Below are 17,250 nucleotides of genomic sequence, written 5' to 3'. Positions count from 1 at the left end.
TGTGTGTGGAATGAGAGATAAAGGCCTGGCTGTGATGGGGGGTCAACAGGAAGGAGGGGGGAGGGCGCACGAGGTGGGAATGATGGGAAATGAGCGGCAGACAGGACGGCTCAGTGGAGGGCTCGCAAGAAGAAAAGACAGCGACACAAAAAGTGGAATTGGAACTTTTTTTTCTCCCTCTCTGGAATGGCGAAGGCCGAGAGACAGAGCGGCGGGTGGGGGGACGGGGGATGTTGATGGTGGCAAACAAAGAGAACGTGAAGAGAATGAGTCGGGGGGAGACATCAAAGGGATTTTTCAGGCCTGGTTACCGGGACAACAGACATTTGCATGCCGTTAGCTTTTTACATCATATTAGCAACACGCAAGGATGGGGGAGGGCCTGGCTGGCCTGGACGCTCCACACTATACAGTACATCTCACACGCACACGCACACGCTCGATCAAACGACTCGCGAGCGCTGATTGACACCTTTCAAAACCAACCGACAGACATTAGGCCTCGCACAGGAGGGAAAACAAATAGCACAAATGAAAATAAACGCTGCAGACCAGGCCACATGGGGACCAATTCCAACAAGTTGCCCAACCGAGTAACACACTAAGAAGCCTAAAAAGAATACAAATGCTGATGGCGAGGAGTCATGGTTGGTCAAAGCATCATGTAATCAGCGGGCGCGGGCGGGCACGGGCGGGTGTTTCGAGTTTTCCATATGTGATCACCTTCTTCCTTCATCCCGCTCCCTCGCGTGCATCCTCCCTGACTCACTTCATCCTTTCATCTATCCTCCCTTCCTTTCGTCCTCTGTCCCTCTTTCTGCGAGTGTGCCGCTTCAGTGCCCTCAGTATTGTGGCAGCGTGGTGCCAGTAGGCGTCGCCGTGACAGCCGTTGTCACGGTAGCATTGTTGGGGGGTGATGGAGTGTGTGTGTGTGTGTGTGTGTGGTTGGAGTGTATTACAGTATCAATACACTGACACTGCGACAAAAAGGACAGCAGCCGCCACTGTATATCACTCCTCTTCCTCCTCACCGCTAAATCAATCTCTCCTCCCTTCCATTGATTTCACACACACACACAACTTCCTCAGCTCACCTCCTCCCTGCTCAAACATCTACTGCAGCCTCACCCCTCTCCCCCATCTTTCATTTCATCTCGCATGCCCCCCCTCTGTCTCTCTCTCTCTCTCTCCATCACTCACCCTCACCCCACTCTCCCTCCCTCATGGCTGTTTTTCTTGTTTGTGTGTGTGTGTCTCACGCTCTCTCTGCATATTAATTGGTGCATTTTTGCTGCGGCGGAGCAAACAATCAAAGCATCATAGGCGGAAGCTCATGCCATTATTGTGTACACACACATTATACAGGGCGTACAACATGGCAAACGTACACACACGTGCACTTGTAGACTCGCATGGCTGCTGACACAATAGCAGCGCACTCTTGCTCATCAGAATCAGAATCATCTTTACCCGGCGGATATGTCGGGTGTCGGCACACGCGTTTGGAATCTCGGCAAATATGCGGCCGGCGCCGCATCCGAACCCGAAGGCCTCCGCGACTCCAGGCAAGTAAGCCGCACGTTGCTCGTGAGTCTTTCGCTGCTCTTCTTCACCCGCAATTGTGTGTGTGTGTAGGGGCAGGTAAGGAGTCGGGACCCTCGCCCGGACCCTCGAAGCACAGCACGAGCGCACGGCGGTTTTGGACTCTCCGCTCGGAAAAGCGGTAAGGAGGTGACGTGAAGCTGGTGCGTCGGCAACGGGATCCGTCCGAGTGGGCCTCGCGCTCGCGTTTTCATGGTGAATCCCGGAAACGACCAAAGTTTGGCCGCGTGCCAAAAGGTTCCCGATTTCTGTCGAGTAGGGGTCCAACGACTCGAGATTTGATGTCGTCGACGATAATATAAAGCGAGTCGAAGTGGATGAATTGACGTGCGTATTGCAAATGAGAATCTGTTCTCAGTTGCTTTACCTGCCTGGGTAAATAAAGGTGGGGGGGGGCGTGGGGGATCAAGAAATCAATGACATCATTGATATTTTTCAGCACGTAGCACAGCGGTCCCCGACCTTTTGTGCGCCGCGGACCGGTTTTTCGACATGGGCTTCGAAACCAATAAAAACAAAGACTCGAAAGTACGCGGAATGCGGTTGTCGGCCGCTCGGCTGCTCTTCCCGAATATGGCGCGTCGTCGGCCGCAACGCCGCAGCGGGCTCCCCCCCAAAATCTGCATTTGTCTGTTGCACTTTTGTACTTGCATGTTTTGCCAGTGGCTGCGCCCCCGCTGTTATTTTTGGTCAAATAGAGTGTTTCCACACGCTTGTAGCACACGCCAGCCGTCGTCGCCACGCGGCACGAACCGAGTTGTCGTTATCACACGCTTGTTCGCCGCGCGTGATCGCACGTGACGTTTTGCCGACGGAGATGCGTCGCTGCCCTCGCTCGCTCCTCGCCGCCAGGCGTGAAGATGTTAAGACGGGCGCGAACCGTTATTGTCATCCGCAAGCACCCTTTTCTTTCGTACTCTGACCCGCGCAGACGAATGAAAAGCGTCTCCTTGTCGGTTCGACATTTCATTGCTCCACAGAGAGTTGAAGTCCCACAAGTCGACTTGTCAATGCGGAGCATCGAGGTGGACTAATCGGGTCCCCCTTCTGTCCGGGTGACCCGACTTCCGACCGGGGCTCATTTGGGCCAATTGCTTAATGGCGTTCGTCCAAGTACAGTACAAGTCCCGGAATTCACCCAAAACGGCCGCCTCGCTGTTCAATTTGGAGAAAAGGTTCTTTTTTTTTTTTGGGGGGGGGGGGGGGGAGGTGCGTCCTGTCGCACTCGATATGTCCTCCGCCCTGTTACATGGCGATCAGTGAAACTGGTGTCCTGGGCTCTTTTTTTTCTTTTTTTTTTTTCCACTTTCCATTGGATGCTACTGAGTGAGTTTTGGGGGGTTACGTTGGGGACCCCCGAAATGATATTTTCACCAAGAAATCCACACGCTTGCAAAAAATGTGTGAATTTTCAGACAGGTTGAAAGAAAGCCCACGAGGCCTTTCCAAGCAGCGCTTCCGCCAACGCCGACAAAGTGCAGCAATAACGAGTGGCAGCAGTTTGTTTTGAGGGCGGTCAAAATGGTGACAAAACGAAAGACGGCGCGCTCCGGGTTCTGTGACTTTTCCCACAGAACACAGCAAAGCAGGACACGCTTGGACTTTCACGCCGCCAAGACGCAATCGCGCTCGCAAAATGCTCTTTTTGACGCCAGCGTTCCGCTTTGACCTTTTACGCAGCCTCGCAACCCGGAAAAAGGCGCAAAGGGCTCTTGAACTGTCGCTGTGAAAGACGCGAGCGAGAAGGCGAGAAGTTCTTGCGGCTTCACTTCCATCCGTGGGACAACTCGGATGCTTTTCCTTGTTCTTTCTTTCCCCTCCTCCGTGTCAGCTGCCATATTTGGGACGGCGGGATGACGCTGTTGTAAAATGGAGCCCGTGCTGAGATCATAATTAACATTTCCAACCTACACGGAGCCCCCACCCTGAAGAATGGAGGGAGGGAGAGAGAACGAGAGAGAGAGAGAGGGAGGCAGAGGGAGGGGGAGCCGCCGTATGCTTGTACACAAGCCTGATTTCCATTTTTCCCCCAAGTCGTAATGTATTTAATTCCAGCTCAACGTAATCATGACGTGTCGCGTCATTAATCTGCGAGCCGCCTCACGCGTAAGTACGAATGCTTTTCGTTGCCGTCCGATAAATGTGCATGGGCGGGCGTGCGTGCGTGAGCGCCGACGTGCACGCCGACTCACCTCGACGTGCACTTTGCTCCCCGATTGCTGTTTCTCGCCGCTTATTGTCTGCGCGTCGCTTTGTGCTGAAAAACACTTTTCGTGCATGCGCGAGCCGTCTGCAGATGCGCGCGCACGTGGCATGTATGTGAGTGCGCAACGCGTGACAGACGAGTCACATGTGACATATCTTTTTTCTTTTCTTTTCTTTTTTTTTTTTTTTTTTTTTTTTTGCCTTCGCGAACTTTCGCAAGTTGCGCGAGCACGCGGCGGTCGAACCGAAAGCGAAGCCGCTCGCTGCCGGAGCTCAACTTGCATTTGCAGGCGCTAAAGTTGCGCGCACGCATGCACATTTGCGCCAATCGGCCTTTTGTTGCGTAGCCAGGCAAAGGCGCACGCACGCACGCACATGCACGCGCCCCCGTAATCCGATTGTTCCGAACGTTGCACGGAAGAAGGAAAGAAAAGTGCATTGGCCGGTCCGCATGGACTTGGAGTTATTCGTTCGTTTGTGGAGATCCGTGTTGTCTCCTCCTCCTCCTCCTCCTCCTCTCGTTTCTCCTCTTCTAGTTGTTCTTGTGCTGCCCTCGAACATTTGGGGAACAAAATGGAGCCGCCAGCCGCTCACATGACTTCATTCAGTTCTCTGCTCGTTTTTTGATTCGCCACCTTGTGGACGATTCGTCTTGTTGTGTGAAAATGTTTTCACGTCCTGAGGCGAATAAGGAGAAAGTTTCTCAGGAGAGGAGCAGTCTTGTGACTTCGGACTGCTTCCTCTTCTATTCTTTTGTTTGTTTGTTTGTGTGCGTGCGCTGAGAGATGCTCTGGTCTTGACAAAGCTGTCAAGGACGCGGTTCCATTCAGGCGTCGTCCTCGTCGTCGCCTTTGTGCTGGGGGCCACATGCATGCAGACCAGGTGTGTGTGTGTGTGTGTGTGTGTGTGTGTATCCCGGCCTGGCTGCATTGTGACGTTTGGAGCCCCTTTCGGTTGTCAGGCCTCTAAGCAGGCACGTAGTACATGTTGTACTACTTTTGTCCCCTTGTTCCAGAGCAACAAGTAAGTGGCCAATCAGAAGCCTTGAAGAAAGGCGCTTCCAGAAAAAGAGCCGCAGCAGAAAACGGAGGTCTTCCCCAATCAGATGACCGCATCGACACAGGGACTCTTGGGAAAGTCAAATCTTCGAACCTGAAGAGACCCTTCCCTTAACCTTTGTGAGAAAGGTCATGGGGTCAAGGGGAGGTGAAAAGGTGCTTCCTTTCCAACATCGGAACAGACAGCTCTGTTTCAAATGCAACCCGATCAAAAGTCGCTGTTGAGTCTTGAGCCCATGCGATGTAGCTTTGGGTTTCAAAGGCTTCTGGGCCTAGGGTGGTGTCCACAAATGCGGTGGAGGTTAGGGTCTATAGTGCATACGCTTACTCACTAATAATAAGACTAAGAATCTCGCGCTGCACACACTCTTCGGTCACGTCCTCGCAGCGGTGTCGCCACAGGTGCCCCGAAGCGGCCAGTCCGACGGAAGCGCGGCTGCCGTTCCGCACCTGCGGCCCCTCCCGCCGCATCCGACCGCATTCGTTCGTAGGCAATGCGGGGCACGTCTTGCCCAGGGACCCGGCGACCACGTGCGCTCGGGCCGGGATACGAACCGGCGACCCTGCGGTTGCGTAGCTGAACACTTAGCCTCCCCAAAAACTATACATTTATGGTTCCCCTCAAAGCTTTGGTGAAGAAAGTGCCCAAAAAAGCGAGATAAGAGACCCCCCCGTGTGCTGCATTAGTGTCCACCAGACCTCGAAGGACACCGGCGCAGCGCAGGAGTCGTCGTCGGCGGGCTTCCGTCGGGCACGAGGAGAACATTCCTGCAAAGACGACGTGCGCTAACCCGCACGTTACCATCAACTCCACTTCCACAATGACAACACGGGTAGCAGCTTTTTGTGGCAGGTAGCTGATCTGATGTGTGACTGACCACAAACATTTGTGGATTGAATGTTTTGGAAGTGGCCTCGTTCGGTGGCCGTCGTCGTCACGATGGAGCGAGGACGAGAGGAATGTTTGGAAAGTGAAGCCCAGCCCTGTCAAAGCTCAAATCCTTATTTATTTGCGGGAGTTAGGGTTAGGCACTCGAGGTCCAATCTATGCCAAGCTTCCTCATAGGTCCAATTGTGGCCTCTTAAGGTGGCCAAAAAAAGGACTGATTCAGCTTTGTACTTGAATGTAAAAAAAGTACAGACTCTGAAATGTGCTTAAGTAGCAAAGTAAAGGACTATTTATTCGACACAATACCCGTTTGGATAGGTTGGGATAAAAACACGGGTCACCAAATATTTTTCCCGCTTTTATGAACTCGCATGTTCCTCCATGTCGCGTCCGCCTTATCGGACTCCAAGATCGCAGTAAGTCGATGATCTCGACCGCGCTTGACTTCCTCTCTCTCTCTCTCTCTCTCTCTCTGTTGACGTCGTTTATTCGTCATGTTGAAAACAGCAAGGAGCCCGTTTTGACAGAGTCGTAAGTACAGATATCTGTTTTCAAATCTAGGGAGTAAAAGCAAAACATCTGCAAAATACAGATCCAAGTTAAGTATTGATCACCGAAAAAACAACTTGAGTACAGAGAAACTATTTGTACTCGGTTACTTCCCGCCACTGTCCACGGACTATTGTAAAGCAGAAGATCCCACGGTGGACGAAGCTCCTGAAGTGAGGATCTGAGGGCTTTGCTTTTTCAAGTCCTGTGATTGTGAGGCGTTTGGGTTCTGAGGCGTTTCCTTCCACTCCGCTCCGCGGCCGCCGCTCAGCACCATGTCGGCCCGGCGGCACTGTGGTGACGGGATTTGTCGTGGCGGAACAAAGCCCAGCCGCGGTGATTATCTTAGAAAAATGCTGCAGTTACATTTCGCTGCCATGTACGCACACGCACACGCACACGCAGGCGCGCGCGCGCGGCAGGTTTGGGTTGATGTTCTTTTGTAACAGCGCCGCGTGTTTTCCTTCTCTTGTGCCTCGGCTCCTTTACTCTTCGCCATGTTGGCAACCTCCAATCTACCAGCTGATATCAGCATTCCCTGGCATGGCGCCAACCCACAGCACTGCAGGACGATTGGGGGGGGGCAGCGAGGGCAGAGGGGGCAGAGAATGAAAGAAAATGAGTGAATAATAGACAGACAGAGAGAGGGAGGGAGCGAGAGACGCGAGAAGAGAGGAGAAAAGAGGAGAGGGGGATGGGAGGAAGCAGTCAAGGCGAGAAACAGAGACAGAAGAGCGAGAACAATCATCGTGGATTAACCTGCGTGCACTGATATCGCTGTGAGCTAAAATGTCAACCGGCTCTGCGTAACAATCTCATCGCACACACGTCACATGTGCCGCACAACACACGTCGTGCGACCTCGTGTGTCGTGGCGCTCCTCCATCTTGGCCGTGATGGATGGATCCTAGCGACACAACAAACGCACAATCAAGCGTGCGTCTCTGAAGGCGGCACCACACCCACTTTTCCGAAATATCGTGGATGAGCGCGTGCATCCGAGCGCACAGGACAGGAAGGGCGCGTTGGGATGTCCAAAGATCGCCTTTCCTGTTTGGGACGGTGAACGTCCCGCGCTGGTGTCCCGACACACACTCACATGTGCACACAAACTCGTGTGTGTAACAGGTAGGCACCTGTTACACACACACACACACACACACGCTCACACAGTGGGGAAAAAAAAACCCTCCATGAGATGAGTTAGTGAATGCCTATTGCCGTTGTTCAACATTTCTGTGACTCATAAGTGAAAGCACAACCCAGAATAAATAAATGCACGCTGTCGTCGACGGAGATGCTGGATTCATATTGATCATCTAGTCGTCATACATTGCTAATACCAACGCATGCAGCGATCTGCTCTGAGGTGGTCCTTCCCACAATAAACGATCAAATAAATGAATAACAGATTGCACGTTTGGTCACGGCTGCGGGTTGGCTTTCAGTTGAGAGTTCATCACTCGTGGCTTTGGGATGATGAAGCCTCGGCCGTGTTCCTCCTGCCGTCGAAAGGGTTTCTTTACGTTTTCTTTACGTTCTTTCTTCACAGGGGATCGAAGGAGGAGTTGGACCCCCCCCGGCCGAGAGTCTGAAGAATGGCATAAGGCCGCACACGCTCCCGGTAATTCCTCCAATGCCGCAGACCGCAGCAGTGGTCCGGTAGCCCGCTAACGTGTGTTTGCTCGTGTGCTTGTTGTCCAAGCAGAGGATGGATTCCACCTGTTCCCCTGAGCCGCCGCCCCATCCCAAAAGCCCGCAAGCTTCCCCTCGGGGTCCGAACGCAGCGCCGCGCACCCCTCTTTCTGTGTCGGCCCCGGCTGAGGAGGACCATCCGAACCGCCGGGGCCAAGAAGATGATCAACAAAACGGTGATGCCTTTCCGTCCCCCACCCCGGCCGTGGCTCTATTCCCGGGAGGGGGGGGAGCCGAAGCGGGACGCAGTCCGACTCTGGACTCTTCTCCGCCGGCCACGCCCTCGGCACCCCCCTTCGGCTTTGGAGCCCTGGAGTTTGCCCTCTCCTCGGGGCCCAGCGGAAGCTGCAATGATGAGCTGGACCTACAGCTCTTCCAGAGGAACGCTTTCACCAGGGCGGCAACCGGAGGGGGAGGGGCGGCGTCGGGACCGTCGCTCCGCTTCTCCTGTCACGTCTGTGGGAAGAGATTCCGATTCCAAAGCATTTTGTCCCTGCACGCCAGAGCCCACAGTCTGGACCGACACCGTCAACCCTCGTCGCATTATCGGGCCGCTCTGCCTTCGGCGCCTCTCAAACAGAACCTTGGAGACCAAATGAACAAAAAACAACAGATTCAGAAGGACAGAAGACACCCGGTGAGCGGGAATCGTACAGGCGCGCTGCCAGGGGAGGACGAGGAAGAGGAGGATGGTCCCAAAGATGCAGAATTGGAACAGAACCACACAACATTGAGCCCTCCGCTAAATGAAGACCTTACTCCTTGGACAGCGTCTGCTCCTGCCCCATCGACGTTCCGTTGCCACGCCTGCAAAGGAAAATTTCGTACGGCTTCTGAGTTGGCGCGCCACGTCCGCATTCTCCACAACCCGTACAAATGCACGCTTTGTCCTTTCTCCGCCAACCAGGAAGGCTCCCTGGCATCACATCTGCAGGAGTGCCACCCCTCCCCAGAGGGGCCCACTTTGCTTTCACCCTTTACCAATTCCCGGCCGGTCGGCGTTTCCGCAGAGGCTCCCCAAACCTCATCCCCCGCCAAAGTGTCAGGATCGTCCTTGTTGCCGGCATTCCGTTGCGATACTTGCGGACAGAGGTTCACTCAGTCGTGGTTCCTCAAGGGACACATGCGAAAGCACAAGGACTCCTTGGACCATAAGTGTCAGGTGTGCGGGCGTGGCTTCAAGGAGCCGTGGTTCCTCAAAAACCACATGAAAGTGCACCTCAATAAGCTCGGCCTCAAAGCCGGCTTGGGAAGCGTCGACGCCGATCCGCAGGCCAAAGGCTCCGCGGGTCACCTGTCCCTGAACGCCCTCTACTCCAGCCTTCTTTTGGCTCGGAAGGGGTCTGGCAGAACAGGGCAAGGAAGGCCAGAGAAGGAGGGCACGAGGAGGATGCGGACGGATTCCTGCAAGTCGGCTATCCTGGGCTACTTGGGCCTTCCCGGCGACAGCGGCGGGGCCAGCTGCACGGAGAGACTCCAAGCCGTAGCCCAAGTGGCTGAGAGGGGAAACGGTGGCGGCACCGTGAGTACGGAAGCGGGGGCAGTCGGAAGAGAGAGGACGGAGCCCAGATGCACCGTCGAAGGAGGGGATCAAGCACCCTGGTGGCAGCTGGTGGCTCGAAGCCTCACTGTGGCTCAGCAGCAGCAGCAGCAGCAGCAGCAGCAGCAGAGAGAGCGAGACAGCGCTCACCATACCGGTCTGAACAGGACTGTAGGAGTAGAGACCGACCCGGTCAGAGCCTACGCAGACACTATGGATGCTAGAGGAGCTGCCGGAGGAGCTCCCAGTGCAGCCGAGGGTTCATGGGAATGTCCGGACTGCGGAAAGCTCTTCCACAGCCTCCAGCAGGTGCTTGTTCACGCCCGTGTACACACTCACAAGGCCCAGAAAGGAGGAGCCTCAGGTGAGACGGACGGAACTTGCAGCTCCAGTGGAGCCAGAGGAAGCCCCGGCGAACTGGGCCAGGAATCCAAAGTGCAACAAGCAGCGGCGGCAAGCTTTCAGTCTGTCATGCCAGGCTTCAAAGGTCAGCCTCTTCCCCTGGAATTCCTTGTCTTTGCTCGCTGCTTGCCTTCCTCATGTTCGTTTGTGCCGCTTTCGCAGGACAGAACGGGACCGTGGGGGCGCCGTCGGCTGTGGCTTCGCTTTCCGGCAGCAGGGAACGCGTCCGCGGTCGAGGGATTAAGGATTGTCCCTACTGCGGTAAAGCCTTCCGCTCATCCCATCACCTCAAAGTGCACCTGAGAGTCCACACAGGTAGGAACTTTCTGCCGTTGGCTTGGTCTTAATTCGAGTTCTTCTCTGGGCGCAACTCATCTGACCTGCTTGGGAAGTTATTTGCGCCGCAATATTACAGCTTCTTACAGCACTCTCATTCAAATATTATTCCGAGCTCGTTTTCTGTCCTTTAACTTCCATATGGTGACCCGACCTAAGCCGCTAATCGTTAGCTGCTGAGTCATAAATGGAGAATTCCAGCTGATCACACGTCGTCGTGTGCTTGGATTTCAGTCTTTGATGTAACACTGCCCTCTGCCTCGCCGGTGTGTCACGACAAATGATGGAACGGAATCTTTCCATGTCTAAAATGCCTTGTGTTTTTTTCCTCAAGGTGAGAGACCCTACAAGTGCCCCCACTGCGACTACGCCGGCACTCAGTCGGGTTCGCTCAAATACCACCTTCAACGGCACCACAGAGAGCAACGCAACTTGTCGGGGTCGGCGGCGGCCTCTGCGGGCGGACTCGCCGCCGGCGTCAACGGTCCGACCTCAGTTAAGCAGCGGCGATCGCAAACCGATCCCAAAGCCCGGTCAGACAGTCTCGCCTCCGAGCCCGGCCAGCGGTCTTGGCTCCTCGGACTTCCGCAGCAGCATCAGACTGGTCAAGGAGCCCTTGCGTCTCTAAGGGACATCGACGCGGAGACCCAGTACCGCTATCTATCGGGGATGATGGGGGGCTTCTACCCTGGCGGTATGGAAGGAGCGTGGGTCAGGGAGTCTCCTCCTCCGAAAGCCCTCAAGGTTTCCCGCCGTAAGCCTCTTACCACCAACCGGATGGTGGCGGCCCGCGACGATCGAGCGTCAGCTTCCCCGGGTCAAACAGGCGCCTTTGAACCCCTCGATCTGTCCCGGCGTTCTACGCCAGGCCTCGGAGGGCTGGAAGAAGAAGGAGGAGAACGCATCAAACTGAAGCAGTGTTTGGACTGTCCGTTTCGGACATCCTCCGCTGAGCTCATGACCATGCACCTCCAGGTCAACCACACCAGTAAGTCCCGCCGTAAACTAACCTCTTTGTCCACCTTCGACGACAAGGACAAAGACGGGGCCCTGAAGGGCTCCGGATCCTGGCACCAGCCCGATTCGCTCTGGATTTGGGGCTACACCGATGAGTCTCAAGCGGAAGCCCGGGAAGGCTCCTCAAACCAGATCTGGACCCCCAACGGGCTCCCTCCGGACCATCACAGTGACATGCGAGCGATGAGCCCGGCCCTCCAAAGTGATTCGGGGGGTGACGATGGTGAAGAGCAGGAGGATGAAGAGGAGTGCAGCAGCGGCACAGAGGACCAACACGAGAGAAACGACCTCGCAGATTAAAACAGCTGTACATTTTCAAGACGTTTTTTTTTACTCCTTTTTGCAAAACACATTCGTAAGTGCAAGAAGCATTCCATCAAAGGTGGTCCACGATCAGACTCCGGGATGGGATTTTCTGTGTGGTCTCTCTTGGAACAGGAGGTGTGAACATCGGGTGGAGTGCATTTAGACTTCTAGTGTTCTTGTGGCTGCAAGCTGTCACGATGGAAAGAAGGTAGCGGCAGCGATGAAAACACAAAGACGTCCCAGTAGAAAGTGTAGCTTTTACCGTGAGAAAAAGGAAAAAAAAAAAAAAGCTTTTTAATGGTGTTTGGTTGGAAAATGACTTAGATGTTTGTGAGCTGAATGTCCTTACGCAGCACTGTGCAACTTGTTCTTCTTTTTGTGGACCAAATGTTTTGTTTTTCTCGTTGACGGCGGATCATCTCCCGATCCAAGCGTGTGGCGTTGAAGAGCGTTGGCGTGATTCCGCCACAGACGCCGATCTCCAACCGGACGCTGCTGACGAGCGTCAAATCCACCGTGCCTTCTGTTTCGAGCACTTCCTGGTCCGTTTCGTACAACCGGCTTCCTTTCGTCTGTCCGTTCCGCCAAAGCAAACCCCACCCAGAGATGGGGACTCGAGTCACTGAGACTTGAGCCAGCGTTGACTGCCTTCACTGTTTCGATGACTTGTGACTTGACTTGACTTGACTTGTACTTAATTGGGAGTAAACAACTCGGGACTTGATTTGAGACCACGATGAGGTGTTCGAAGTTAGCACAGTAGTCATAAAGACAATCAGCCTGTTTTTGTGTGGACTTTCCCCTTCCCGACCAGGGACGGCAAATGCCAAACAAGCTTATGTTTTATACGATTATCCTTAGGTCCGAGGTGGGTTAAGAGTGGTTTTGCTGTTTTGTTGTTGACCAAGAGGTCTGGGCCGACAATCTTAAATAATCAACATGTTCAATTTTTATGACCAAAAGTCTTCATGTTTGTGGGCAAAAGTGACGTCTCCCCGAGTCATGACACGGAACAGAACATAGTCAATCAAGAAGCGCCCTGACTCAGCAAAGGGAAAAGACCGGAAATAAAAACAAACATATCTATATCTATATCTATATATATATATATATATGTCGTTTTTTTGTATAAAAGTGGGTTCCCCGGACGGAAAGAAGTCTTTTTTGACGACATGGCCATTTTACAAGGCAACCTTCGGGCACACTTGAGAAACATCGGCACATATCTGGAAGTGTTTCGTCTTTTTGTTTCGCGAGGTCTCCTGCGATCGCGTGAGGTTTCGAGATCTGCGGCAGAAGAGATTATTGGCGCACACCGCACAATTATCTTGATGTGTGGTCTGTCACAGAGAATAAATCTTTTCAAATTTGAAGCATCCTTGTGTGTAGCAGGCCCAAGTTTGATGAATTGGCCAAGAATTTGGCGATCTGAGCGTTTTTGTGGTCTCTCTTTATGATGCTGCAGGTAAGACTTTCGGAAGAAGCGAACTTGACTTGACTCGAGTCAACCTGTGACTTGACCTGACTCGACTCAGGATTTGCTTGAGACTTGTACGCGTGACTCGATGCCATCTCTGGCAGACCGCCTCGAGCCCGGACCTTAAACGAAGGACGTAGTGTAGAGGCAAGACGAAGGGCCAGATGAGATCTGGCCAAAATCTGTCCAAGGAGACATTAAAAGATAGACGGAGACCAATAATCTTCTCTTCCCGCCAGTCCTTCCGTTTGTGGTCCCGAGGCCTTCGTTGGACTTCCTGTGTGTGTGACATGTTTCAAACATGCCGTCGTGCTTGAAAGGAAACCTCATGTTGAATGTCGTACAGCTAGCTAGCTTAGAGATGTCGCTGGTATTAGTGGCGGTTCTAGCCCGTTATTAGCGGTTTTCAGACCGGGTCGAAGGGTTCTTTCGGGGGGGGGGGGGGGACTACAATCGTCAACGGGGGGCAAATGGGAAATTTTGACAGGCTAGTCCGGTCGCATCCTATCTCTTTTGTCGGGGTTTGGGGGGCACTGCCGAGAACCGCCACTTGCTGGTATATTGTTTTTCTTTCAAAGCGAGAGCACAAACCCGAGCCACCGCTCTCCCCGACTCAAACCCGCCCGCCGATCCCGATGGTTGGCTCGGCGTAGCGAGGTGCTCGTTTTGAATGTATTGGCGAAGGGAAAGCCCTCCCGCAATGCAAACTGCGATGGGCCACCTGCAATATTTGCACCTCAAAGGTCGTCCGAAGGCGGCGGCGGCGCCGAGCTGGGTTTGCGCTCTCGTGTAGTCGGCTGAGTCATCTAACGTATTCTAGTCGTGACTAATATGATCAGCAAAAAAAAAATTCCTAATAAGAATAATAATAAAAAAATAAACAAAGACTTGAGGTGATTGAAAGCATTTCTCTTGACAAGACTCAAGTTGCACGGCTCTGGGATCCTTCGCTCTCCAAATGCGTGATTGTCGACGTGTCATTTGATTGACAGCGGGAACGGATGACACCACTCGAGCAGCTCGTGGGAATATCACCAATTAGATTGTCCTGTTTGATCGTTTACTCGGAACATCGTTTTCATCATCGGTACGAAACAATAGCCAACGACACACCGAACATTTATGTTGCGTGGTCCCAGCCGCCACAATAAAATGCTAAATCTTTTCTTGTTCATTTTAACCCTCTCAAATACCTACAGACACGCACGCGCGCGCGCGTTTTTGTGAATGTGTTGCGGTAACAAATGAACTGTATGAAAATAATCCGTAAATCCTTGACCACGTCCAAAGAACTGAAGAACTGAAATAGGCCTTGATTTGTTTTTGACGAAATAGCGCCCTCCAGTGCACGCGGCTGTCGGTACATTGGCTAACTTTCGAGCACATTTCGGCAAAACCGCAAGCAGCACGCGGACAAGCGGAAGCAGCCAGCGGTTGATCGACTGCTCCGGGCTCGACCTCCGCCTGACGCCCCATTAGCCTCCCTGCTGACTGGGGGGGGAGGAGGGGCTGTCAAGCGTGGGAGAGCGAGCGAGCGAGCATCCTCTTCCTCCTCCTCGCAGCATCCGCGGGCTTCAGCAGCAGCAGCAGCAGCACTTTTCTCCTCCTCCTCCTCCTCCTCCTCCTCCTCTTCCTGCTTCTTCTTGTCCTTTTTGACTTGAGCGTCCACTGCAGCGGCGGCACACAAGAGCAGAGCCACTCTCCGTCCTCGTCCACAAGCGCTGCACATTTGCACCATGAGCGAGGTGAGTGTGCACTAACGCTTCCTCTTCATCATGCACCACACGCTCTTCCTCTTCCTCTCAAGGTGCGGCGTCAACTCCATCTTTTCCCATCTTCCTGTTCTTGTTCTTGTTCTTGTTCTTGTTCTTGTTGTTTGGCGCTTTTGTCGCAGTGTTGTTGTGCTGCAGAGGCCTGCTGCACGTGCGGGAGCCAGCTCACACAGCCGACAACATGGTCCCAAAACTTAAACGGCTCACTTTCAAACCTTTCTTGCCATTTTACGCACACTTTGGTTTCAAAAGTTGTTGAGCACTCCTTCCATCATCATTAGGATTTCTAGTTTTGAAGACTATTTTGGAGAAGAACAAAATCAAAAGGTTGTAAGCAGTGTATCGTATTGTCAGCTTTCTGGATACTTTTTGGTCTCTCAGCGCTGATGACTTTCTTCTTTGTTTACTATTTATGCATGGATGGCTTTTTTTTGCAACACAGTGCTGCTGCTCGTCATTGACAGTATACACTGTACATGGTAGCTATTGATTTATTCATGTACAGTAGCCATTTCCATCTGCATATATACACACACATATATATATATGTGTGTGTGTGTGTGTGTGTGTATATATACAACCCCAATTCCAATGAAGTCGGCACGTTGTGTTGAACGTATAAACAGAATACAGTGATTTGCAAATCATGTTCGACCTATATTGAATTGAATACGCTACAAAGACAAGATATTGAACGTTCCGACTGATCAACTGGATTGTTTTGAGCAAATAATCACGACCTTAGTTCCCAAAAAGCCCTCGCCAGGTGGCAGGCAAAAAAGAGCATCAAACACCTGCTCGTGCAAGAGACCCCGGCTGAAGCTGCGCATCCAGCGAGAATGGGAAAGAATTCCACCGACAAAGCTTCAACGATGAGCGTCCTCAGTTCCCAAACGTTGATTGAATGTTGCCAAAAGAAAAGGTGATATATATATACACACATATATAAATACACATTGTTTCATATGTATATATATGTGTCTATGTATATATATATATATATAAATGTGTAAAGATATATATATATATATATGTGTGTGTATATCTATATAAATGTGTGTATATATATATATATATATGTGTGTGTGTGTGTGTATATGTATTTACAGCCCGCGACCCTAGTGAGGATAAGCGGTAAAGAAAATGGATGGATGGATGGATGGAAGGATGGAAGGATGTCTTCTGCTTATGTGGTTCAATTCAAGTTTGCTGGCTTGGCAATTTCGGCGTATTTTTTTCCCTCTGTCTCCTGTTTCGGCGTGACGTCAGTAGCTGCACGCTTCTTTGTTTGACAGCTCGTCTCCTCAGGCTGAAAGCTTCTCAGCCGCTTCCTTTTCACTTTTCACCGGCTTCTACTCAATACACACACACACAAAAAGGCATATATGTACGTGTATATATACAGATATATATGTATACGTATGTGTGTGTATATACAAGCTTCTTTTCCCCTTCACGACCATTTCAGACCCACCCACTCCCACTGGCTTACATAAAGCCATAAAGGCACTATTTTTAGCGGGCCCCACTTTCACGTCTTCAGTAGAAAGAGTGACGAGTCAAATGGCGGCTAAGTGCCCCCCCGCCATTACCACCCACAAGAGATTTCAACTTTACCGTTGGGCTTTGGGAATATTGTCACTGTTGTGCGGATCTACTCATCCTGGCAAAGTGGGCTGGAGCGCGGCACCGGAACAGAAAGGCGAAAAGCTCTCCGGCTAACATTAAGGTGCGCAAAAACGGAAGTATCGCAAGATGACATAAGAGGCGTAATCCTCATTGTATTCCCACCGCGGCGGAATCGGAAGCATCGGCGTACGTCACCGAATGGGCTCGATTCCGGGAAGACGAGCATGCTGGGGGGCCCGGGGGGCGTTTGTTGCTTGCGTGTCCATCCGGCCTCCGTGCGCGCTGGCCCACTTCCTCCTCGAGAGCTACGGCGCTTTCCATCCAATCTTTCTGCGCTTCTTTTCCTCACGCTCCACACGTGCCTTTCCCCCCCCCCCCCCCCCCCGTCAGCCGTCCGACCCGGGGGCTTCTCCTTAAACGCTGCAATCTGTAGTTTTCTCTCAGGCTGGCCGACGCATGCGGGGAGATCCTGACTTTGTTCCTCATCACTTTACGGCGGCTCGATATAAGGAGGACGTGTATTCGGGTCTACTCGAGTGAATCGTATCGTATCGTATCGTATCGTATTCGATACGGCTGTCAGTGTGACGTAGTCCACTCAGCACAATGCGAAACAAATTAGGATCGGGTGGATGAAAAGAACAACTGCACAGATGATTCCCTCTGAATGGGATCATCGGTCCTCTCCGGTCTTACTCGGACTTCAGGAAGCGGCAGGCGGCGTGCGTTCGCAAAAGGAAAGAGGAAAAGCCTTCAAAGTTGGAAAAGACGAC

General features: G+C 52.5%; 1 protein-coding gene across 6 annotated transcripts; it reads left to right on the top strand.

The window, feature by feature from the left end:
* The first annotated feature begins 74 nt into the window (after positions 1 to 74).
* On the top strand, positions 75 to 13,963 carry znf219 (zinc finger protein 219). Of its 6 annotated transcripts, none has more exons than XM_061763248.1 (5): positions 75 to 1,723; positions 7,856 to 7,927; positions 8,012 to 10,025; positions 10,103 to 10,255; positions 10,611 to 13,963. In XM_061763248.1, the coding sequence occupies exons 3-5, from the start codon at positions 8,015 to 8,017 to the stop codon at positions 11,591 to 11,593; spliced, it is 3,147 nt and encodes a 1,048-aa protein (XP_061619232.1). In that variant the 5' UTR covers positions 75 to 1,723; positions 7,856 to 7,927; positions 8,012 to 8,014; the 3' UTR covers positions 11,594 to 13,963. The 6 variants fall into 6 exon arrangements, with proteins under 6 accessions (XP_061619232.1, XP_061619233.1, XP_061619228.1 ...); XM_061763249.1 differs by having other exon boundaries at positions 8,009 to 10,025; XM_061763244.1 differs by lacking the exon at positions 75 to 1,723 and adding an exon at positions 3,555 to 3,708.
* The last annotated feature ends 3,287 nt before the right edge of the window (positions 13,964 to 17,250 follow it).

Source organism: Phyllopteryx taeniolatus, chromosome 23 (assembly GCF_024500385.1).
Source record: "Phyllopteryx taeniolatus isolate TA_2022b chromosome 23, UOR_Ptae_1.2, whole genome shotgun sequence".
In the NCBI taxonomy this organism is placed as follows: domain Eukaryota; kingdom Metazoa; phylum Chordata; class Actinopteri; order Syngnathiformes; family Syngnathidae; genus Phyllopteryx; species Phyllopteryx taeniolatus.
This window is presented reverse-complemented; position numbering and strand designations above follow the sequence as displayed.

Excerpts from the sequence above, each read along its gene's own strand:
- znf219 (XM_061763243.1), top strand. The coding sequence starts at position 3,670 with ATGACGTGTCGCGTCATTAATCTGCGAGCCGCCTCACGC. Across the intron at positions 3,709-7,855 it reads ATCTGCGAGCCGCCTCACGC|GGGATCGAAGGAGGAGTTGG; the intron begins GTAAGTACGAAT and ends CTTTCTTCACAG. Across the intron at positions 7,928-8,008 it reads TAAGGCCGCACACGCTCCCG|CAGAGGATGGATTCCACCTG; the intron begins GTAATTCCTCCA and ends TTGTTGTCCAAG.